A 25,343-nucleotide genomic window follows, 5' to 3' on the forward strand; every position below is an offset into this window, starting at 1 on the left:
TAAGAAGGTAACAATGTGACAATCTTGAACTGTTTTCACTATGGACATTAATCCATGATTAGGTGACCTGAGCTCTCTAAAATGACCAGGTTCTTTGCTTTTGGCGATGTTAGTGTATGATGCTAATACGTTACAGTATATAATGTTAATACAGAGAGACTCAAGTTGGAGTTCCTCCTGTCTCAGCCTTTGTGAGATCTTACTTAGCCTTGATTTAGGACTGTTGTGAGGGTTGAGATGATATATGTAAAGCACAATGCTAGGTATACAGTCAGTGTTCTGTAAATATGTGTTCCCAATATTAATTATAGAAACTCAGCTTGCTGATTAGAAACCCTGAAAGTCACTTCTGTGTTTAATTTAAAAATGGTTGTATATCAGAACTCAATCAACACTTGACTCTTATTGTTGTTGGGTGGGTGGGGTAGGAGGCTGTTATCTGAAAACATTGGATAAAAGATGAAAGGAGTCTTTGGAAGTGAAAGGGTCTGAGGCTGACTGCAGGAGAGGAAGCAGAGCTGAGTTTGGCAGGACTGCCACCTCTCAGGACCAGAGAGGAGCCACAGGGAGGGGTCAGGGAGAGGCTCAAGGTGGGCTCCACTGCCTGCTGCAGCCTTTGTGGGTGCTTCAAGGATCTGGGGCCATCATGTAAGACTCAGCCCCACCTCTGCCTTTTAATTTGTCCATTAACTGTAAGTGAGAAGCTGGTCTGCTACTCAGCTGTAATTCATTCATTTTTCAAGGCTCATAACAATGCTTTCTTTCTCACAACGTGCCTTGCAATTTCAATGTTTTAATGTGTATTTAACCCTCTTAGTTCTTTTTATCTTACTTAATCCTTCGGGTAGGCACCCACATCAATTGACATTTGTATTGTGAGTCATGATCATGAGTCAGGAAGAGGTACAGAAACCGGGTCGTTTCTCCAGTTCACCTTTCTTTCCCTCCCCTCCTCCTTTACTTTTTCTCCTAAACTTATACCATGTGATTCTCATGATGCTGATATTTTCTGAGTCACAAGTACCCCTGAGAATCTGATGAAAGCTATGGAATCTCTCCTAAGAAAAATGCACACTTGCACATAATCCTCTGAAGCCCATTCATAGGAATCCTGGAAATTCATGGTTAAGAAATCCTTGCTGCCATAAAGGACAGTGTCAGAGGTCCATGCTAATCAAATGGTGAGAAATCCGCAATAAGCACAGACAACTGAGACTTAATGTTCTTTTATTTTCATGTTTTATGATTTTAAGCAAAACTTAATATGTTTGAAATTTATCCAATATTTTAAGGATATTCCAAATAAGAGAGACTTGAAAAATGAATCATCGTGTATCCCATGACCTGGCTTCAACAATGAACAGACAACCTATCTTATTTCATCTATGTCTCTACCCAGTCTCCAAATCCCAGACACTGTATCTCATCAGTGTATCTCAACACTGTATTTCATCAGTAAAAACTTAAGTATTATTACTAAAGATTAAGGACCCTTTTTCTTCTTTTATGACATGACCACCGTATCAGAATACAGGCATACCTTGGAGATACTGCTGGTTCAATTCCAGACCACCACAATAAAGTGACTAGTGTAAAGCAAGTTGCACAAATTTTCTGGTTTCTCAGTGCATATAAAATCTATGTTTATATTCTCCTGTAATCTACTAAGTGTGCAATAGCATTATATCTAAAAAATGTACATACCTTAATTAAAAAATACTTTATTGCTGAAAAATGCTATCCATCATCTGAGCCTTTAGCAAGTCATCATGTTTTTGCTGGCGGAGAGTCTTGCCTTGATGTGGATGGCTGCTTATGGGTCAGGGCAGTGCTTGCTGAAGGTTAGGATGACTGTTGCAGTTACTTAAAATAAGACAACAGTGAAGTTTGCCGCATCCGTTGATTCTTCCTCCAAGAACAGTTTCTCTGTAGCATGCAATGCAGTGTGATAGCATTTTACCCACAGTAGGACTTTCACAATTGGAGCCAGTCCTCTCAAGCCCTGCTACTGCTTTATCAACTAAGTTTATGTAATATTCTAAATTCTTTGTTGTCATTTCAACAGCATCTTCCCAGCATCTTTACCAGGAGTAGATTCCATTTCAAGAAGCCACTTTCTTTGCTAATTCATAAGAAGCAACTCCTTATCTGTTCAAGTTTCATTGTGTGGTTCTAGCAATCCAGTCCCATCTTCAGGCTCCACTTCTGATTCTAGTTTTCTTGCTATTTCCACCACATCTGCAGTTACTTCCTCCTCTGAGGTCTTAAACTCCTCAAGGCTTCATCCATGAGGGTTGGGATTAACTTCCTCCAAACTCCTGTTCATATTGATATTTTGACCTCTTCCCATGAATGGCACCCCACTCCAGTACTCTTGCCTGGAAAATCCCATGGACAGAGGAGCCTAGTGGGCTGCAGTCCATGGGGTCACTAAGAGTCGGACACGACTGAGCGACTTCACTTTCACTTTTCACTTTCATGCATTGGAGAAGGAAATGGCAACCCACTCCAGTGTTCTTGCCTGGAGAATCCCAGGGACGGGGGAGCCTGGTGGGCTGCCATCTATGGGGTCACACAGAGTTGGACACGACTGAAGCGACTTAGCATGAATCATGAATGTTCTTAATGGCATCTAGGATGGTGACTCCTTTCCAGAAGATTTTCAATTTACTTTAACCCATCAGAGAAATCACTCTCCATAGGCACTACATACATTATGAAATGTATTCTTAAATAATATGACTTGAAAATTAAAATGACTCCTTGATCCATGGGCTACACAATGGGTGTTGTATTGTTAGCAGGCATGAAAGCAACATGTCATTGTACATCTTCGTTAGAGCTCTTGGGTGACCAAGGGCATGGTCAGTGAGCAGTAATATTTTGAAAGGAATCTTTTTTCCTGAGCAATAGATCTCAACAGTGCTTGGCTGATGGTGTTTGACAGTAGTTCTGTTTTCTTTGGTAAGACACAGAAGGTGCATGAACATTTATTCAGTGACTTTAAACTGTGATTAACCAAGCTAAATTAAAGCAGCAAGCAAGTTGATTTTCAACCTGAATTTTTCAGCTGATTGACCTTGCTCTATACAGTTTGCTTTTATAGTCTTAGAGGCAAGAAATCAATCACCCCTCCCTCCCCTACTTCCTCCAGATTCTGTGTTCTGTGCTGTGTCAGATGTCTGTGGACAGTATTAAGCATTATAATTAGTTGGCCCCTGTCCTCTGGATATTACAAAACTGTGGGGAAGCCAACATGAAAAATTATTCATGTATATGTATATAGGTATACATATATGTCGGAGAAGGCAACGGCACCCCACTCCAGTACTCTTGCCTGGAAAATCCCATGGACAGAGGAGCCTGGTAGGCTGCAGTCCATGGGGTCGCTAAGAGTCGGACACGACTGAGCGACTTCACTTTCACTTTTCACATTGGAGAAGGAAATGGCAACCCACTCCAGTGTTCTTGCCTGGAGAATCCCAGGGACGGTGTAGCCTGGTGCACTGCTGTCTATGGGGTCACACAGAGTCAGATATGACTGAAGCGACTTAGCAATACATATATGTGAAGTTTATGAGGAAACATATGATGATATGAGAAAGTTTGGAAAACTAAGAAATATTCATCCATCAAAATATATTGGATACTGTAATTAAAAAGACACATGTACCCCAATCTTCATTGCAGCACTATTTACAATAGTTAGGACATGGAAGCAACTTAGATGTCCATTGACAGATGAATAGATAAAGTTGTGGTACATATATACAGTGGAATATTACTTAGCCATAAAAAGGAACCCACTTGAGTCAGTTCTAGTGGATAAACCCAAAGCCTGTTATACACAGTGAAGTAAGTCAGAAAGAGAAAAATGAATATTGTACATTATTAATTAAAAAATTAACACATATTATGCAATCTAGAAAAATGGTACTGATGAACCTATTTGCAGGGCAGGAATAGAGATGCAGACGTGGAGAACAGACTTGTGAACACAGTGGGGGCAGGAGAGAAAGGGTGGGATGAATTGAGAGAGGAGCAATGAAACATGTATATTACCATATGTAAAATAGATGGCTAATGAGAAGTTGCTGTATGACACACAGAGCCCAACCTGTTACTTTATGACAACTTAGAGGGGTGGAATGGGGTGAGGGGTGGTGGGAAGGAGGTTCAAGAGAGAGGGGATATATGTATGCTTACAGCTGATTCATGTTGTAAGGCAGAAACCAGCACAACATTGTACAGCAAGTATCCTCCAATTAAAAATAAATTTTAAAAATGTATTGGATACTTACCACATACTGGACATGATACTAGGTGCTAGGTACATGGTGGTCAACAAAAGACACAGTACCTGCCCTCTTGGAACTTACAGGAGTGCAGGCTACTTACAGTGGTAAACTACTGTGTTAGGCTCTGGGAGAATAAAAAGATGAAAATACATGGCTCCTGCTATCAGGAAATTCACAAATAATAAGTAAGTCTAAAGATGAGTTTTTTCCACCAAGAAGTTATTCTTCAGAAAGGATTTGACTTTTTATGAGCGCCTTTACCACTTAGGGAGTGGAAATGAAACTGACATGCTCTGGGGAATTGACTCAAAGCATCTATGGTATTGAGGAAGACATTGATGTTAAAGATGTATTGAGGGTTGTGAATAACATTATTTTATAAAATGTGAGAAAAATAGTGTTTCTAAGTTAACTGTTATTTTATTTATCTGTAATTGCTCAATTTTATTGGTAAATATTTCAGTATGAGTACTAAAAGATTAAGATTCTTTAAAAAAGTAACCATCAGATCAGATCAGATCAGTCGCTCAGTAGTGTCCGACTCTTTGCGACCCTATGAATCGCAGCATGCCAGGCCTCCCTGTCCATCACCAACTCCCAGAGTTCACCGAGACTCACGTCCATCAAGTCAGCGATGCCATCCAGCCATCTCATCCTCTGTCGTCCCTTTCTCCTCCTGCCCCCAATCCCTCCCAGCATCAGAGTCTTTTCCAATGAGTCAACTCTTCACATGAGGTGGCCAAAGTAGTGCCACCTAAAAGAGAAAATAACAATTTGTGAAAATAACTCTTTGCGACCCTGTGAACTGTATGGACTATAGTCTGCCAGACTCCTCTGTCCATGAGATTCTCCAGGCAAGAATACTGGAGTGGGTTGCCATTTCCTTCTCCAGGGGATCTTCCCGACCCAGGGATAGAACCCAGGTCTCTTTCATTGTAGGCAGATTCTTTACCGTCGGAACCACCAGGGAAGTCCCAAAAGGTAAAGATTCTTTAAAAAATAAGCATAGTACCACCTAAAGAGAAAATAACAATTCCTTTAATGTCATGAAAGAAAAACTTCCAGTTGTCTCAAATGTCATATCCTTAAAAATTATTTTATCAATAACTAAAAAATTATTTTTATTAGTTTGTTTAAATCAAGATTGAAATTAAGTCCACACATTGTAATTGGTTTGTTGTCTCTTTTGACTTATTGGTTTTAGGTTCCTCTGTCTCTGTCTCTTTGTCTTCTTGCAATTATTTATTTAAAAAAAGATGGTGGGGAGAGGAGTTATCCTATGCTGCTGCTGCTGCTAAGTGACTTCTGTCGTGTCCGACTCTGTGCGACCCCATAGACTGAAGCCCACCAGGCTCCCCCATCCCTGGGATTCTCCAGGCAAGAACACTGGAGTGGGTTACCATTTCCTTAGCTTTAGAGTTTCCCACAGTCTGGATTTTGCTGATTATATTCCTGTGGTGTTGTTTTTCCATGGAACTGTGTTTCTTTGTATTTTCGGGAAATTGGTGTCTGGGCTTAGAGTCTTGATCAGATTCAGGGACAATTTATTTGGTAAGATTACCTCATGGGTGGTGATAAGGTCTCCCATTAGGAGGCATAGTGTCTGGTTGTCTCTCTTTTTGTGGTGTTAGTGGCCTTGAAAATCAATGCAGTCCATTAGGGATTGTAAAATGGCAATGTCCTAATGCTAACATTCTTTTTTCATTTATTCTTTTCTATAATAGGAAACTTCTCTCATCTACTTGATGGTATCACTGTAAGGTACAATTTATATAGTAAAGCCAGGATGAATTTTCACCAGTTTGCAAAATAATGAATTGGTTTGCTAGTATTGGGGCTTCCCTCATGGCTCAGCTGGTAAAGAATCTGCCTGCAATGCAGGAGACCTGGGTTTCAATCCCTAGGTTGGGAAGATCCCTTGGAGAAGGAAACGGCTATGCTCTCCAGTATTCTGACCTGGAGAATTCCATGGACTGCATAGTCCATGGGGTCTCAAAGAGTCAGACATGACTGAGCGACTTTCACTCACTAGTATTGCGCTTTCCTGGTGGCTCAGATGATAAAAGAGTCTGCCTCCAGTGTAGGAGACCCACGTTGGATCCCTGGGTCGGGAAGATTCCCTGGAGGAGGGAACGGCAACCCACTCCATTATTCTTGCCTGGAGAGTCTCTTGGACAGAGGAGCCTGGCGGGCTACAGTCCGTGGTGTCGCAAAGAGTCAGACACAAATAATGACTAACACTTTCACTTCACTTGTTCACTTGCTAGTATTATCCTCCAATGTTGACCAGTTAACTAATTTTTAAAGTGACATGGTGATCTCATGGATTCAAATATATTTGATATTTTCAATCTGTCACAGTTATCACCTTTACTGATGCTCAGATTGTCCTGTGTTTTAAGGGCCCTCTCTAAATTGGACCTTGAGTCCTTTTGACATAAACCTAGTTGTCTTTGAGTGCCTTTTAGCAGAATATGATATTTTAAGAGACCACAATCTAGGTGCTAATGATACTTCTTGCTACCGACTGATAATTTTTTCTAGACATTTTGTCTGGACAGAGCTAGGAAATATAAATTTATAAATTTTAAAATATTTAAAGTTATAACTATGTCATATATATATTCTTGTTGACACTTCTGATTCAAATTCAGGACTATATAGTTTTCACTTAACTTCTGCCTTACAACTGTATCTCCTTTCACCCCTGCTGAGAACCCCAGGGCTCAGTCACACTGAGAGTGCCAGGATAAGTTCATATAATCATTTACTGTATTTCACAGTACAGAACAGTCTCTGAAAAATGACACCAACACTGTAACCAACAAAATGACAACTAAAAAGCAGTTTCAGATCTTTTCAAATTCTTTTTGTCCTTAGGGTATATGTCACTAAGGATGTTCAGTCAGTTTATTATGTTTTAAATTTATTTGGAATAATTTCTCTTAGAATAGTTATGTGATCGATTTGGCATTTATTTTCATTTTCTGGGAATTGTTTTTTTAAATTTTGTGTTTTTTTAATAAATTAATTTTGCTTTAAAATTTTCAATATAAGTCATCTTTGAAGAAGTTTAGTCTTTGTATCACTGTCATCTACCCCATTGCCTCCCTCCTCTGTAGGTAACTACTTAAAAATATCCCTTATGGCTTGTTCTTCCTTTATATGTTTTTAAGTATAAGCAGATATCTTTGTTCCAACACCCTTTCTTAGCTAAAAGTTAGCAAATTAAATAGTTTTCTCCACCTTTCTTTTTATTTTAAAACATAGGGGACATAGATGATAACTATAAAATAGTAAAATTGAACCTAAAGCTGGAACATTGAGCAGGATGGAAGGATGGTGAGGATGTGGCGTGCTGGAGAGTTGGGGAAGAGCCTGTTAGATGACTAGACAGTGTGAGCAAAGGCGTGAAGATGGGAATGTGTGTGCTGTCCATGGGGTCAGAGAGCCTGGCTGGAGTTGGAGGTTTGGTAGAAGAAATTGATTGGCAGGGAAATTAGCTAAGATCTTTTTTGAAATAATTCTGGATCTGGTGAGGGTCTTGATAAGGTGTAGATGCCATTACATTTATTCTTTTAAGAAAGATTTGCTGAGCACCTCCTATGCAAAAAATCCACTGGGTGTTGGGGAAACCATGGTGAGGAAGACAGATATGGTCCATCCCTAAGGAGCAGAGAGATTTCATTTCTAAGGAGAAATACAGTGTACTTCGGGGGCATATAAATGGAGGGTAGTCAGGAAAGGCTTCTAAGGAAGTACTTTTAGGCTGAGATTGGGATGATGAATAAGTGTTAGCTGCTGGTGGTGGAGGTGGGCACAGCAGGGAGAGGGCGATAGTTCTAGGCTGAGGGAACAGTGCTCAGCGAAGAGTATGAGTGTGATTCCAGAACTGAAAACAATGTCCACTCTGACTGAAAGGGCGGGAGAGTGGGTGATAGAGAGGATGAGAGTGGAGAGTGGACCTGAGAGAATTGCAAAGGAGGACTTGGTAAGAAAAGGGAACTGTTTCCTGGAAGGTATACGATGGGTACTCAATACATGGAATGGATGAATAAGTTAGAAATTTCAAATGTGGGCTAAGAAATCATGGAGCCGTGGAGCCATGGGTAGGAGTAAGTAAATGAGCACAGGATGTTAGTTTGGAAGGAAGATTCATTGGGTTTGAGACACATGGGTCTTGAGGCATGGCATCCCAGTGGCTTGTCAAATACTGAGCCTCATAGCTTCAGTACGCTGTTGAAATTGCAAGACTCAAGCATGGGAAACAAAAGACAGAGTGCTCATCCTTGGGAATTATGGTTGCAGGAAGGAGATGAACCTTAGAATGGGGCAGAGGAGCAGAATGGAGTATTTGAGGGACAGAGTGGTAAATAGGCTTCATGCTGCAGAGAGGTCAAGGAGACCAACACTTTCTTTTTGGCCATGCCATGCAGCTTGTGGGATGTTAGTTCTCCAACCAGGGATTGAACCTGGGTCCTTGGCAATGAGAGTACAGAGTCCTAACCAGTGGACCACCAGGGAATCCCCTCAAAGAGACCAGCTTATACCAAATGAGGCAATGTGGTTGACACCACTTGCAAAATTCCAATATGTTGTCCAGACTTATGGGTAAAGTATGGAGGTGGGAAAGACATGGGATCCATAGTTACAAGACCTCGGCTCAATTCTACTTCTGCCTTTTACCATGTTTCTGACCTTGGGCAATAACTGCTTAAAGTTTTCCGAGACTCAGGCTGTTTATTTATGAAATGAGAAAGAATGGCTGCCATATTTGCATCTCAGAGTTAATGTGAGGTTCAAATGGAAAATATCTGTAAACCATTAGGTTTTCCCCTTCAGTGTTGCATAAAGGGTAAGGCAAACACACAGTACTTGAATGAAAGTTTGAATGAATGTATGAGTATTACTGTGGCTACTAACTTATGTTTCAACAGAGACCAGATGAAGAAGCTGTGGTGGATCAGGGTGGGACCAGCACAATTCTCAACATCCACTATGAGAAGGAAGAGTTGGAAGGTAAGCCCTGCTGTTAACGTGTACTGAGGGAAATCAGTGAGAGGCAGCCTGGTGGGGGAGGAGCAGCTTTGCTCTCAGGAGACCTGGGATGGAGCCCTAACTCTGGCTCACTAGCTGTGAGACCTTGGGGAAAAATCACTTCATTTCCCTTAGCCTTAATTTCCTCATCTCTCAAACAAAAGTAGACATAATACTACCTGTCTTACAGTTAGAAGCTAGTAGACAGCTAGTGAGACAGTGCTTTGAGTAAAGTCCAATGTAAGTATTAATAAATGATCTATTCTTTGAGAATGCAAAGCACTCAGATCAGCTTATTGATTCTTAATGATTGCTTAGAATCATTAAGCAAAAATTACAGATCTGTATGGAATACAAACACAAATCTATACAAAAGAAATAAAATACAAATAGTTTTAAAAACTCAGTTTAAACATAAAACCTTATTTTTATCCCATTTGCAATGTTTGCTTTTCCCCTTAATACCCATTTCTGTCTGGTGTTTTCATCTAAACAAGAAAAGGGAAAACACACACACACCTGTGGCATATTTGCTGAGGGCCCACAGCACAGAGTTGTATAAAAATCCACTGAAGTGGAAGGGAAGGAAGAGGCATTTTTAATTGACCTACTCTGTCCATCTGTCTCTCTGTCAAGGCTCTTCTCCCCTCCCCACCCCCGTCTCCCCACATGACCAGCATGTGCTGTCCTTCTGCTTTTTCCCGCAGAGCCTAGTGTCCTGATAGTGCTGGTGATGCTCAGTTTTATTAAAGAAAGGCTTGTGTCCACGATAACTTTAACACGAACCCACATTTGGCTCAGAAGCCTTTGTGAAATCTCTATAGCATCTCCTGCAACGTTGAAGGCTATGATACAGCAACTTTCTAATGATTGAGACAGCATGTGAAATGTTCTCTCTGTACTGCTTGTTCCCGTGCTGTTTTTTCTTTTTTTTCACCAAAGTTGTACAATCCCCAGAGAAAACTTGTCCTTTGGTTGGGAGAGTCAAAGCTGTAGAGGCTGACTCAGCCTCTGGGTCTGTTACCATGCGAATTTATGTGGGTGGCTCAGTGGAGGTCAGTGGTGTTTGGATGTATCAAGATCAAGCTTCCCAAGTTATTTTGACCAGATGGAAGAGGAGCCAGTGTGGCTTTCAGCAGTTGGAAGAAAGAGCAAGAAAGAAGGGTGTGGAGGTGGGAGGTGAACGTTTGTTGAATACCCCTTGTGTGATAAGCATTTGATTAGGCACTTCTTTGTCTTTTTAATCTTCACAGCAATCAAGGCAGGTAGGTATCATCCCTATTTTACATGGTGGGGAAACTTCTCAGGGTCTAAGCAGGTAAGACTGGGATGGAATTCTGCTCTTTCCACTCTATCATACTACCTGCAAAGGAGGACCTACCCAGAGTTAACCACTCAACCTCAAAATCTTGCTCCATCATGTGGACATTTTTATGTATTGCCGCACCCCTTCTTCTGCCTTGTTAATCCTGTTACCTCTCTATCCTCTCACTGTAGTTGGGAGTACTGTTACTTTTAGTTTAGTTGTCTGAGCCCACTAGACCTTTGCCCTCAGCCAGAAGTTAACCATTTATGAACACTCTTCTCTACTTGGGAGTAGAATAATTAGCTTGTACAAACTCTCTTGGGTCCCAAGGACTGAGTTCCATCACAGAGATCAGCTGAGTAGCTGCCAGTAGGAGCATCTGCTCAAGATGACGTCATTTATTCCTTACGCAGTCTCCACATGTTCCTGTAAAAGAAGGCCATGTGTGATGATGGCATTGCTAGCGGATAGTGTACAAGGAAACAGTCGTTTACATATAGACCGTTTTGAAAACTAGAATCTTATTTATGTTGGCACTTAAGAAAAAAGCACTACAGGCAAATGGAGGACAAATAGCGCCCACTCCTCAGGCCTGATATGGTTCTTGAGTAGCTCTGGAGAGGAGAACAGGAAGTTGTAATGTGCTGTAGGATTGACCATGCTGTGGGCTCCCAGGGCATCCCAGCTCAGTGAGGCTGTGCTCAGGCAGGTGCTGTCTCTAGAAGACATGGGATAAAATCAGTCCCACTCTGATGGAAGACAAGTAAACTGTTCTAATTGTATTCTAGTTCTCTAAGTGTGCCATGCTACAAGGTTCTGTGGCTGCAGATAAATCTCTGGGTCTCCTTCCCCTTTGTTCTATACCCTTGACACCACCTAACATAAACCATGTTCAGAACTACTTCTGAGATGTAATCTCTGGACATTGTTAGAGACTTTTGTAAATGTGAGGGTTGTTTTTTTCTTTTTTTGCATAAATTAACTCCATCAGCAGGAGAAGATGCTCTAAACCATTTCATTGTGTGTATGCTCAGTTGTGTCCAACTCTTTGCGACCCTATGGACTGTGGCCCCCCAGACTCCTCTGTCCATGGACTATTCCTGAAAAGAATACTGGAGTGGGTTGCCATTTCTTCTTCCAGGGGATCTTCCTGACCCAGGGATAGAACTCATGTCTCTTGTGTCTCCTGCATTGGCAGGAAGATTTTTTTTTTAACCACTGTGCCACCTGGGAAGCCTTTGCTTTATATATATATATTTGAAGACTCAAAAGCAAACATTAGGACAAATTTCCAAAGAGAAACTCAAAACGAGCAATAATGCATGATTTCTTCAGTGGACTCTCCCAGTCCCAGAGGAACATAGAGCAGTGGCTTTATTTAGAGGAATGGCTTTTTCCATCTTTTCTGGCAGATCATTATTCCTGATTAGCTACTAGACTAATGAATCCTAGAGTGAGTTTGGTACCTTCTAATAAGTTTTTATTTTTTTTATTTTTATTTTTTATTTTTTGGGGGCAAGATTTATTGTGATTGTGAACAGAGGAGAAGGGCTCAGTCCTTCTTGGCTGCTGCTTTCCTCATGGCGGCCAAGACGTTGCTCAGCTCCTCTGTCTTCCTCTTCGCGCGGATATGTGTCCCCACCCTTTTCTTGATGAACTTGAGGGCCCGCTTGTCCTTGGAGACCTTGAGCAGCTCCATGGCTCGTCGCTCCTAAGTGGCGAAGCCACACACCTCCCGGATCATGTCCCGCACGAATTTGATGTGTTTGGTGAGACGCCCGCGGCGGCGGCTGTGCCTCGGCTTGCCCACGTTCTTGGTCACCTTGTGACCTGTGTTGAGGCCCACGGCCATGGGGTAGCGCAGAGCCATGGCTGTTGTTCCACAATGGCTGCCGCGGCGGAAGGCGGTACCTTCTTACCTCTTTAAAAGAGGTAAGAGCCATTTGGCCTTAGTTATAAGTTGCAGGGGAAAAGGGGTGGCTTGCAAATGCTCCACATGTTATACTTTCCCTGCCATAATTGACTTTGACTCAACCTGAAGCCCAGGAAATAGGGCACCCATGAGTGTGTGCTAAGGCGTGCTGTGTTCTATGCGCATGCTCCATGCTCTAGCGTGCTCAGAATGCGTTCAGCTTCCAAAAGTCCAGACTCCATCCGCAGGGTGGGCTCGCTCTGTGATTCCTATCATGCTCTGCAAGATTCAGTTCCAGTTCACTAATGGCTGCTCTCTGTATGTGTGTACATACTTATTTAAAAAGTAAAGTCTACAATTACATTTCCTAGTAAGTTTTATTAAATGAATACTTGTATTTGCACACAGTCCCTAGAGAGTAGGTTTGACAATAACTGGAAGAAAGACTGGGAAAAAAGTGGAACTTGGGTGAGTAAGTACGTAGATGTGGGGGACGAAGACTGTGTGGGTAGGAGAGCAGTTGAGAGGCCAGTGAAGTGACCGCAGGATTAGTTTAGGTTTAGTAAAGTCCCTGGGCTGCAGAATCCCATTAGATGGACTGGACTTTGTTGGTGCTGCATTCGTTTCCCAGTGTCCATTTGTTTGTCATCTTTTCTGATTTCACTCAGAATATGTGAGTCCGTGTTTCTCAGTCTCCAGCCTGGAAATTGATGTCTGGTTTTCTGATGTTTTGGTTGTTCTTAGCTCTGACCTCTGCTGGGTTTTGTTTTCATTTTTGCCTGTCTCTCTGGTGCTTTCAAAAGCACGTGCTGTGGTTGGCTAATATTTATGGGAACTGATTGGATCAAAAATACTACTTAGAGAAGGAAAAGTCTTCCTTAGTAACTCTTTGCAAAAGTCCCTTATATAGGAACTCTTCCTGGATTGAGGTTTCCATTTCTAGGTTGGTTAGGACCTTCTCAATCATCTCATGCCCTGGTGAATATTTTATCCACTCTAAGCACATTCACTTTGGTTGCATGTTCCTTTTGTGGCCCTTTTCAGATACTGTTATATAAGGAATTCTGAGAGAAAGAAGGTCTGATCTGGGACTTTTTTTTTTTTTGCTTCTTTAAAAAATTTTTTAAATTATGAAAATATGATAACATATTTATAGTAGACTTAGAAAATATAGAACAAGGTTACCTATAGTTCCACTATATATTATAATTTTTTTTAGTAGATAAATTAAGATTTTTAGTTGGAGTTTCAATATCAAACTCTCAAAAGTTAATAGAATCAAGATACAGAGAAGTAGAAGGAGAGAGTAGACCTGAAAAGCACTGTGAACCAATTCAACATAATTAAGATTTATACAGTTTCCACACAACAGTAGGATACAAATTCTATTCAAATTCCCATAGACTATAAACTAGGAGAGACTACTGGAACATATCCAGGGACATAAAACCAAGTGCAAAAATTTGATGGCATAAAGGTAATGGAATAATACAGAGTCTGTTCTCTTATCACTGTGGAAGTATGTTAGAGATCAATATCAAAAGATATTTTAAAATAGTATCCTAACATGAGATACCAGGTCACCGCAGGTGTTTGCCCCCAACCAGTGGTGATTCCTGCGCCCTGGCCAAAGTCAAGCCACAGGGAACTTTCTTCAGTGGAACTTGTGCCAATGGTATCTCAAGGAAAAGGGATAAGTAGGAGCCATTGTTCACTCTCCAGCTTGCTTATGCTTTTACTAATACCTGTGCCCTTATGGCAAGTTCTGTATTGTCAGTTGGAGAAGGGAAAATAACCACAAGCCTTGTTTACAGATGGTTTCAGTTGCTATGCTGGTGTCACCATTCTCGGCAAGTGGAGATGTACTATTCCTCTCATGTCAGAGAGGAACAGAGGAATTTGTAAATTACTTAATATTTTTTTCAATAAATAAGCAAAAAAAAAAAAAAGAAAGAAAATAACCCACATATTTTCAAGTGACTTTTCAAGTCACATTTTCAATGTGACTTTTACCAGAGATCTTTGACTTAGTCATTGAAAGGTTCAATACAGTTAGAAGACTGGAAAAACATAGAGGGTGATTGCAGAGAAGAAAGCATTTTAAAGAGAAATTAATATCAAAATGAGAAATTAACATCAAAGGTTCTTTTAAAATACCATGTATTTGGAAATTATATGTCTACTTTTAAATGATGAGTGTATCTAAGGAGCCATAACAAGGACATAGCAAATGTTTGTAATAGAATAAAAATGAAAAGAGAATTTACCAGAATTTGTTGCATGCTGCTGAAGCTGCTCAATACAATCAAATATGATGTGGAGTCTTGAATAAGTTATGAAAACAAATAATGGACACTAGCATAAACTTTTTTGAAATTTGAACAAAATCTATATTTTAGTTAATAATACTGTATCACATGTTAATTTCCTATTTTTTAACAACATAGTATTTCTTTATATTCTCAGAATTGGATAAGCAGTTTCAAGCTTCATTCAAATTTTTTAAAAAAGATCACTAAGATAATAAATTTTCTAGACTTTTAGCAGTAATACTAGATGCCAAAATACTTGGAACTATATCAAAGTTTTGAGTGAATATAAGTTAGAAATCTAGCATTCTATTCATACTAAGTCAAACGAGTGGAATCAAAATGTCATAAATTTTTTAGCTAGGGAAAAATTCCCGAGTATTCTAAAATATGTATATTATACATACTATATACATATATATACAAAAGATTTTCTATTACATTTGATAAAGGCTTGAGAGAGAACATTATAAAAAGAAGAGATGGAGAACTAGGAAAACAAACTAAATGAAGTGTGGACACTGAATGAATATGAAATAGAAAAAGTAAAACGATCTAGACAAAAATGAAAGATAATCATATAGTCCAGTTGTGTTTTTTTCTTCTTTTTAAAAATTTATTTATTTTAATTGGAGGCTAATTACTTTACAATATTGTAGTGGTTTTTGCCATACACTGACATGAATCAGCCATGGGTGTACATGTGTCCCCCATCCTGAACCTCCTCCCACCTCCCTCCCCATCCCATCCCTCAGGGTTGTCCCAGTGCACCAGCTTTGAGTACCCTGTTTCATGCATTGAACTTGGACTGGTGATCTGTTTCACATATGGTAATGTACATGTTTCAATGCTGTTCTCTCAAATCATCCTACCCTCGCCTTCTCCCACAGAGTCCAAAAGTCTGTTCTTCATATCTGTGTCTCTTTTGCTGTCTCACATATAGGGTCATCGTTACTATCTTTTTAAATTCCATATATATGCGTTAATATACTATATTGGTGTTTTTCTTTCTGACTTACTTCACTCTGTATAATAGGCTCGTTTCATCCACCTCATTAGAACTGATTCAAGTGCATTCTTTTTAATAGCTGAGTAATATTCCATTGTGTATATGTACCACAGCTTTCTTATCCATTCATCTGCCAATGGACATCTAGGTTGCTTCCATGTCCTGGCTATTATAAACAGTCCTGCAATGAACTTTGGAGCCCGGTTGTTTTTAAACATGGCTGCTCATTAGAAACGCATCTGGAGCTTTGGAGAAAAAAAGCAATGCCTGGGTATTTGTATTCCTCAAAAAATTCCAAGATAATTCTGATATGCATCTGGATTTTAAAAAGTGATTACAGGTTTTTCTTTTAAATGGTAGTATTAGTGATATAGAATTCTATTATTTTCTGTTGACCAGTCATGATAAAACAGTATTAAGTGAATAATAGTTACATAATCACAATAGTAAAAGATGTTTATCAGTTTTCACAATAGTCAGATAAAAGATAATTATAATTGCAAGTCATAATGGGAACATGATTAACCTAACAATATAAAATAATTACATACAATTTGAGGGATTAAGCAGCGTGATGTAAGTGGAAGTGCATGCATGGACATGTTTTCATCCACCCAGCCAGTTTATGTCTTTTGGTTGGTGCATTTAATCCATTTACATTTAAGGTAATTATTAATGTGTGATCCTGTTACCAATTTCTTAATTGTTTTGGGTTTATTTTCTGTAGGTCTTTTCTTTCTCTTGTGTTTCCTGCCTAGAGAAGTTCCTTTAGCATATGTCATACAGCTGGTTTGGTGGTGCTGAATTCTCTTCACTTTGCTTGTCTGAAAAGCTGTTGATTTCTCCATCAAATCTGAATGAGAGTCTTGCTGGGTAGAGTATTCTTGGTTGTTAATCACTTTAAATACGTTGTGCCATTCCCTTCTGGCTTGTAGAGTGTCTGTTGAGATATCAGCTGTTAGCTTTATGAGAGTTCCCTTGTATGTTATTTGTCATTTTTCCCTTGTTGCTTTTAATATTTTATCTTTGTTTTAAATTTTTGTCAGTTATATTACTGTGTGTCTCAGGGACTCTTCTCTGTGCTTCCTGGACTTGGTTGACTTTTTCTTTCCCATTCAGGGAAGTTTTTAGCTATTACCTCTTCAGATATTTTCTCCGGTCCTTTCTCCCCCTCTCTGCTCTTTCTGCATACTAAGTCACTCAGTTGTGTCCAACTCTTTGTGACCTTATAGACTGTAGCCTACCAGGGTCTTCTATCCATGGGGTTCTCCAGGCAAGAATACTAGACTGGGTTGCCATGCCCTCCTCCAGGGGATCTTCCTGACCCAGGGACTGATCCCATGTCTCTTATGTCTCTTGCATTGGCAGGCATGTTCTTTACTACAGTACCACTGGGGAAGCCTGGGACCCCCATAATGTGGGACTTTTTTATTGGTCGATTGATTGATTTTTGGCTGTGCTGTGTGGGCTTTTCTCTGGTAGTGGCAACTAGGGGCTACTCTCTAGCTGCTGTGTGCAGGCTTCTCATTGAAGTGGCTTCTCTTTGCAGAGCATAGGCACAGGCTTTACTAGTTGCAGTTACTGGTCTCTTGAGCATGGGCTCAGTAGTTGTGGCACATGGATCTAGTTGCTCTGAGGCATGCAAGATCTTCCTGACCTAGGATTGAAGCCATGTCCCCTGCATTGGTAGGCAGATTTTTTACCACTGAGCCACCAGGGAGGCCCTACCCTGGGACTTAGAGGAGCTTGCAGATGAGTAGTGGGAGAAAAACTGATAAATACCTAACTGTAATGCAATGCAGAAAATACGTGCATAAGGGAATGCTAGCCAAGGACTTTGGGGATTTACAGGAAGGAGGCAGCACATCTGATCGAAGGGATCAGCAAAAATACCAAGAAGGAAGGTGCATTTGCAGTGAGTCTTAAAGGAGTGAGCCAAGTCAGTGTCTGGAAAGCACTGGCACATTTTTGAAATAGCAGTTTGGTTTAGGTGGAGACCAGTGTGAGGTGAGGGTAGGAGCATCAGCTGAGGCCATGAGAAGGAGACAGAGTCAAAACCAGGCTGTTCTGTTGTTGGGGTAGATGCAGAAGGTATACATCTCTAGACTTTTTCCCCAAGAACATTTATTCAGTGTGGGCATGTGTGGGATTTCCATTTTGATTTCTCTTGAGCTGATCACTCAGTTCTTTCAGAGAGCTTTCCCTTTCTTTCTCTACTGAATGTATAATTTGTTCTAGAGAAAGAAAAGACTAGAAAGGAGGCTGGGCTCCCTGCGTGCTAGAGCATGAGGGGTCCTGATTGTAGGAGTGAACCAGGATCAGAGCAGTGCTTCAGGAAGGCTTGTTTGTAGGATTGAATTGGTAGGGGAGACAGGAAGGAGGCCCCTGCTGTTCTCAAAATGGGAGGAGAAAAGACTTGATCTAATCTGTGGATGATCATAATCTGTGGGAGGGAGCGCTGAAGGGCAAGGTGGAAATACAAGGTGACACTGAGGTTTCCAGCCTGGAAAGTTGAGAGAATGGTGATGCCATGGACAGAAAAATATAAGAAATGAGTATGAGCCTGATTTGAGATGGAGGACAGTGAGTTTGCCTTGGAACATGTTGACTTTCCAGAGATAAACATTTGGGGGTCATTTGTAGACAGAAACTTTGAAATCATGAGAGTAAATATCACTAAAAAGAGAGAAGAAAGGGGCAGAAACCTGGAGAACCATCCTTTGGTGGATTGTGGAAGGGCTGGAGAAGCAGTCAGAGGAGTCCAAGTGAGCCAGGGAAGGCAGTGGCACAGGTGTTGGGAGAGCCCAGACCACCAAGGGGAGGAAGTCATTAGGGATTGGGAGGATGTCTGGAGCCTGGTGGGCTCTCCAGGAAGTCTTTTGAATTGAGAGAGACATAATATGATAGACTTAGTGGTTTAGTGGACTTTAGTGTCCCTAATGAAGGCAGTCAGTGGAGAGCAGCCACATGCAGAGGCTATGGAGCAAGGAGATGGTGAGGAAAGGGAGCTAGATCAATAGACTGTTCTTGAATGTGACCTGATGGAGGGACTTGGAAGAGTAGCACTTCACTAGGAACATTTCTTTTTTAAATTTATTTTTAAAACTTTATTTTTATTGAATGAAAGAATCTTTAAATTCTATAATGCTTTACAGTTTTCAAAACATTCACACACATGATTTCATATAATCCCATAATAACCCCTTTTCTCCCTACTCCTATATTGCTTCCCTCCCGCCACTCCCACTGGTAACTACTAGTTTGTTATTTATATCTGTGAGTCTGCTTCTTTTTTTTTGTTTTATTCACTAGTTTGTTGTAGTTTTTAGACTCCACATAGAAGTATTGTACAGTATTTGTCTTTCTCTGACATATTTCACTTTGCATAATGCTTTCCAAGTTCATCCATGTTGCTGCAAATGGCAAAATGCCATTCTTTTTTATGGCTGAGTATTATTCCATTGTATGTATATACACCATGTCTTCTTTATCCATTCATCATATGAAGGACACTTAGGTTGCTTCCATACCTTGATAATTATAAATAATGCTGCTACGATCATTAGGACATATGTTTCTTTTCAAATGAATGTTTTGTGGGTTTTTTTAAAAATATATATATCCAGGAGTAGAATTGTTGGATCATATGGTGGCAGGAACATTTCTTTATTAGGTAAGAGAGACTTGAGAAGCCCAGGGAAGGGATGGATGGAAAGGAGAGAGTGAGGATAACTAATGGAGTGGGACCTAGCAGGATGGGAGGTGATACTCATTAGCCTGTAAGGAGGGGGAACTGGGGGAGGAAAGTGAGCCAGGCTGAGAAGATGGGAGTTCACAGGACAGAACCTGTCTTTTCAGTACCGCATGAAGTGAGGTTACCTGCTCAGAGGGAGGAAGTGTGGGTAAGCTTGTGGATATGAAGACGGTGACAAAAGCTCCTGTGCTGGAAGATGTGCAGAGGCAGCCCGAGATCAAGAGTCAAGCAGCAGAAACTGGGCAGAGACGGGGCAAGGTCACAGCTCTGTGTGTCAGGGGTAGCATCTTTACAGTTGCTGATTCTGGGCCCCAGGCTGGGCAGGAAGGCCAGGGAAATCAGGTGGAGGTGAGACAGGCCTGGAAGTCAGGAACAAAACATAAGGTTTATGGACGGGATGAGAGAGTAAAAAGGAGGAACTAGAGAGGAATGCTGTGGGATCACTTATTTTCCTGTATTCCTCTCTCTTTGTAAAATATGTAATATCTCTCCTTTATGCTCCCAGTCTTATACCCTTTATAATTTGTAACTAGCCTCTCACTGCTATTCTAGATGGTGTAATCTACAGTGCAGAAAAAATAAAATGGAAACTGATCCTAGAACGTACTGGCTGCTAAAATTGATTCCAGGCATTGTGTTAAGCATATTACATACATTATCTTATTTACTGCTCACAAAAATTCTCTGAGTTTAAAGAATAAGCTTTCAATATTCCTTGTTAAAGACAGTCACAGAGAGATTAGATAATTTGTTCAGGGTCACATGGCAAGAGAATGGTGAAATCAAGTTTTGGACCCAGGCAGGTTGACTTGAGCACTTAACCACTTTCCCAAATGGCCTCTGTGCCAAAGACTTGCTGTAGGTGTCCTGGTGTGACCATATCACGTTTTATCAATTGCTCAAATTGTCTTGTAGTGGCAACTACTAGCTTTTGTTTTTGTCCCTATAGTTTGCAAATCATGTTCACACACATAATTTTCTTGGATCTTCACAACCCTCCTGTGATGTTTGCAGCCACGAACAGGATGGAAATCTTCAACTTGCCCATCTCTACAGAATCAGTCCTGGAGGTCTTTGAAGTTTTGTCATTACAGAGTTGTGACTTTTTCTTCTTCCTCCCCCTCTTAAATACACTAACCTCCTTTTCTTAAAGGAGTTCTCTCTTCAGACCTTCTGCTTCTTTTCAGGCCATAGGACCCTGTACGTGGGGGTCCGGATGCCACTGGGCCGGCAAAGCCATCGGCACCACCGAACACACGGTCAGAAGCACCGGAGACGAATGCGGGGCAAGGGAGCCAGCCAGGGGGAGGAAGGCCCAGAGGCCCTGGCCCACGGTAACACCTCGGGAGGGCGGGCGGGTGGGCGTCCACAGCTGGGAGTCCCCCTGAGACTGAGGGCATGTGGGACGGACATCCAGCAGGTAGTGGTTTTCATTCTCTAGGCTTTCCAGCTTGCTTCAAAGAAGAAGAAATGCCTCTGAGAATCAAAAGTATCTGCCTGAAAACTTCACTGTTCAGGCCCCCAAATCAATACCCTAGAAGGTGAAATCATTTGCTAGAGAATTAGCTATTCCTTTTGATCAAATTAATCAGATTTCTAGTTTCTTATGGGTTTTCTTCAAGTGGTCTTACTTAATTTTTTTCTTTTCATGAAACTGCTTCCAAAGAATGAAAGTGGAAGTTGCTGAGTCATGTCTGACTCTTTGCAACCCCATGGACTATACAGTCCATGGAATTCTCCAGGCCAGAATACTGGAGTGGATAGCCTTTCCCTTTTACAGGGGATCTTCCCAACCCAGAGATCAAACCCAGGTCTCCTGCATTGCAGGCAGATTCTTTACCCGCTGAGCCACCAGGGAAGCCCAAGAATACTGGAGTGGGTAGCCTATCCCTTTTCTGGGGAAACTTCCTGACCCAGGAATTGAACGAAGGTCTCCTGTATTGCAGGAGGATTCTTTACGAACTAGCTGTCAGGAAAACTCCAAAGAATAGGTTGTTTTTTTTTTTTAATTCTGGGAATAAAGAAATCTTTTTGATCTGAATGCAGGATTGTCTTTATGTGTTTCACAAGCTGGAAGCCCCCCAGGTGCACTGAGTGTGGCAGGATGCTATTTCTGTCCCAAGTGGAGGTTGGGAGCAGACCTTTCTCTGTGGCTGCTTTTCCAGACACACCATCTCAGCGTGTTCAGTTCATTCTTGGCACTGAGGAGGATGAAGAACATGTGCCTCATGACCTCTTCACAGAGCTGGATGAGATCTGTCTGAAAGAGGGAGAAGATGCTGAGTGGAAGGAGACAGCCAGGTGAGGCCCTGAGTAGCCTGGGTCAAGGTTTGCTGGGGTAGGCAAATGTGTACGTTTCCATGAGTGACAGGTCTGCCTGCCTTTTATTTCTTCATGGGAGACGTGATGACTGAACATGGGCACTGACGTTCTAGGGTCTTGCATGGGAAGTCTTGATGTTGGCCTCTTTGTCGTGTCTGTGGTAACACCTGTTCCAGTTGACCTTGAGCTGGGGATTGGTGACAGAAACATGGAACAGGGGGTCCTCTCTCACTTGTTCCTGGGCTCTTTATATTGTATGTCTGACTTGGAAGATGCCTGAGGGGGCCACCTTGGCCTAAACCTAGCCCAACAGACATAGCCTTTTCCTATGGGTGAGCCATAGCATCATTTTTTTTTTTAATTCTTTACTTTATTTGGCTGTGCCAGGTCTTAGTTGCACCATGGGAGCTTTTAGTTGCAGCACATAGGAACTAGTTCCCCAAACAGGGATCAAACCCAGGCTGCCTGCATTAGGAGCATGAAGTCTTAGCCTCTGGACAATCAGGGAAATCCCAATCATTTGAGGTTTAATTCACTGGAGATTGCGTAATTTTTGAGACATCCTATGGGACAATCCAACTTCATAGAGACCTCGGGGTAATATCCAGCCTGATGGTAGGCTTCCCTTGATTAGAGAGTGAATATGCTTGTCTAAGGCTCATACCCAAGAATAACTCTCAGATGAACCAAGCCCATGTCTAGGGTTCCTCTAGTAACTGACAAGTGAGCCTTCTGGGTGATACAAAGCCAGCATGCCTGAGCCTCAGGGAAGAAGATGAGGGATAACCAGCAAACCATGGCTCAATGTCTCATTGAAACAGTTCTTCCTGGATATCTGATGTGTTCAATGAATAGAGAGGATTAAACAAACCAATTAACCTCATACCAAACAAGAAGGCAATTAGCCTTAACATCCTGTCTTTGCAAACTTCTGAAGGTCACACAGACTTTTTAACAAAGAAAAATATGATCATTTTATTAATGTGATTTGTCAGTGTATCCAAATGATATAGATTAGATCTATTTTTTTAGTTGTACAAGTAATGCATGCTCACTGTACAAAATGAGAAAATAAGGATAAGCAAAAAGAAAATAAAAATTAATACCCCAGGGATAATGAATATAACATTTGGTGTCTTATATATGTATGTGTTGTATTTTAAGATTTTCCTTTCATAAAAATGGAATCAAGCTATACTCAATTTTGCAGTGGTTTGTAACCTACTTATTTCACTTGCCAATGCATGCTGAACATATAGATTCGATTACAGGGTTCAGTGTGATTATTCAGGTACCTTTCTTTGTGACCTACATTAAAAATCCTCTCCTGAAAATTCTTCATTTTCTGTTTTTGGCATCTCTTTGTCATGCTTTCAGGTGGCTGAAGTTTGAAGAAGATGTCGAGGATGGGGGAGAACGATGGAGCAAGCCTTATGTGGCAACCCTTTCACTGCACAGTCTCTTTGAGTTAAGAAGCTGTCTTATTAATGGGACGGTCCTTCTGGATATGCGTGCAAATAGCATAGAAGAAATCTCAGGTAAGATTAGGGGAGAGAAAGCAGAGGATCGTTTGTGGTGTGGTGTGGAGGAAAGAAAGAAGAACGTGGCTGTTTGTGCTTGGGCAAGTCACTTACCTTCCTTACCTCAGCACCTTCAGCTCTGGGATGGATTTCTTCCCTGCCTATTCCACAGGCTTGTTCTGGGATGCAAATGACATGGAGTGTGGTTTTCCATTTGCCTGTTTGTTTAGCAAATATTATTTTCTATCTATGCTTGATTATGTACTAGGCACAGGATACGATACAGTTTCTACCCTCAAGGAGCTCACCTTCTAGTGGGGAAAATGTGTGTGTGTGTTATTCTCTCAGTCGTGTCCAACTCTTTGCAACCCCATGGACTGTAGCCCACCAGGCTCCTGTGTACATGGAATTCTCCAGGCAAGAATACTGGAGTGGGTTGCCATTTCCTTCTCCGGGGGGTCTTCCCAACCCAGGGACTGAACCCACGTCTCCTGCATCGCAGGCAGATTCTTTACCGTCTGAGTAAAGATGAAGCTTTTACTCAGGGAAGTAAAGTAAAGTAAAGGGCTTTCCTTTATCAGGGAAGCCCCAGTGAGGACAATAGCCATAGGGCAATTAAAATAAGTGCAACAACCAAGCTCTGGTTTGGTAATAAGTGTGACTGGGAGCTCTGCAGAGAAAAGTGAAAGAAAGATTTTTCAATATGGCAACTAGGGAAAACATGTATGAAATTGAGCCAAAGGACTCCCCACTTCTTCAGCATGATGTAAAGGGGAGATACCTGATGGAGTTTCCTAGTACAGGAGAGTATAAGTCATTGTGTTTGGGGAATGGAGTTTGAGAAACACCTGGGTGCATGTAAGGCTTTTCCTCGGCTTGGCTCTGTTTGGTTGGACAGATTTTTAAGTTTCTTCCAGCTTTTCTTCATTACAAGTATCCAAGTAATTCTGCCTGTCTGGGATCACATAGGGATCTGAGGAGAGGTCTTACCGATGGGATCTTGTGTTAGCACCTTAGTTACATCTGTGAAGACTCTCTTTACAAATGAGATCATGCTCATGGGTTCTGGGGAGTTAGTATATAGTACACAGCATCTTTTGAAGGGGCGCCATTCAACCCACAACAAAAGAAGAGAGGAGTTCAGTTCATCAGTGTCGGATGCTGCAGAGAGGTCCGATGAAGTAAGAACTGGAAGCATCCACCAGATTTAGCAACTGGAAGGTTGTTGATGATTTTATCAAAAGCGGTTTCATTGAGGCAGCCACATTGCAGCAGGTGAGAAATTTTTCTTTTGAGAAGAAATAGAGAGCAAGTGCATGTGCGAGAAAGGGAAGGCAACAGATAAAGGGAGACCTGGGATGGATATTCTTCTTCTGTTTTTTCTTTCCCAAGATGAAGTATCCTGAAGCATGTTTATATTGTGGGACAAGGAGAACCAATCAATCTAAAAGTTAAAGAGAGAGAAGCTTGGATCTTTGGCTTGAGTATTTGAAATAGATTTTCTTTTATTTATTGCTTCTAACACTTGGATAGTCATGGATGGAGCTGGAGTTGAGAATAGGTTGGAGTTTGAGAGAGGCGGTGGCAGGGGGGTGGATATGTAGGGTTTAAGTAAAACAGCTATGGTTCTTCACATTAGGAACCTGAGGTATTCATGTTAGTGATAAGGGTGGGTAAATGGTCTCACTTGTAGTGAATCAGCACTTTATATATCTTATTAATTTTTCACAACTATCTTCTAAGGATCATATTCGCTTCATGTTACAGATGAGGAAACTGAGGTACAGAGAGGTTATCACACAGAAAGTGGTAGAAGAGGGTGGGAGAGATGTGGACGTTTAGCTCTAGAATACATGCTGTTGACTTCTATGCCAGC

The 25,343-nt window shown here is 41.2% G+C and overlaps 1 protein-coding gene and 1 pseudogene across 6 annotated transcripts in view; one reads left to right on the forward strand and one right to left on the reverse strand.

The window, feature by feature from the left end:
- SLC4A8 (solute carrier family 4, sodium bicarbonate cotransporter, member 8) overlaps positions 1–25,343 on the forward strand; it is a 107,149-nt gene that overhangs the window by 32,778 nt on the left and 49,028 nt on the right. For all 5 annotated transcript variants that reach the window (XM_010857853.1, XM_010857852.1, XM_010857854.1 and 2 more), the window contains exons 2-5: positions 9,236–9,317; positions 20,813–20,959; positions 21,791–21,926; positions 23,325–23,485. In XM_010857853.1, the coding sequence (XP_010856155.1) occupies positions 20,842–20,959; positions 21,791–21,926; positions 23,325–23,485 (415 nt within the window). In that variant the 5' untranslated portion in view covers positions 9,236–9,317; positions 20,813–20,841. The remainder of the gene's footprint in view (positions 1–9,235; positions 9,318–20,812; positions 20,960–21,790; positions 21,927–23,324; positions 23,486–25,343) is intronic.
- LOC105001530 lies at positions 12,155–12,540 on the reverse strand (annotated as a pseudogene). Its single transcript, XR_826878.1, has one exon. The product of XR_826878.1 is annotated as a 60S ribosomal protein L36 pseudogene (transcript).

This window comes from Bison bison, unplaced genomic scaffold, assembly GCF_000754665.1.
Source record: "Bison bison bison isolate TAMUID 2011002044 unplaced genomic scaffold, Bison_UMD1.0 scf7180017864383, whole genome shotgun sequence".
In the NCBI taxonomy this organism is placed as follows: Eukaryota; Metazoa; Chordata; class Mammalia; order Artiodactyla; family Bovidae; genus Bison; species Bison bison.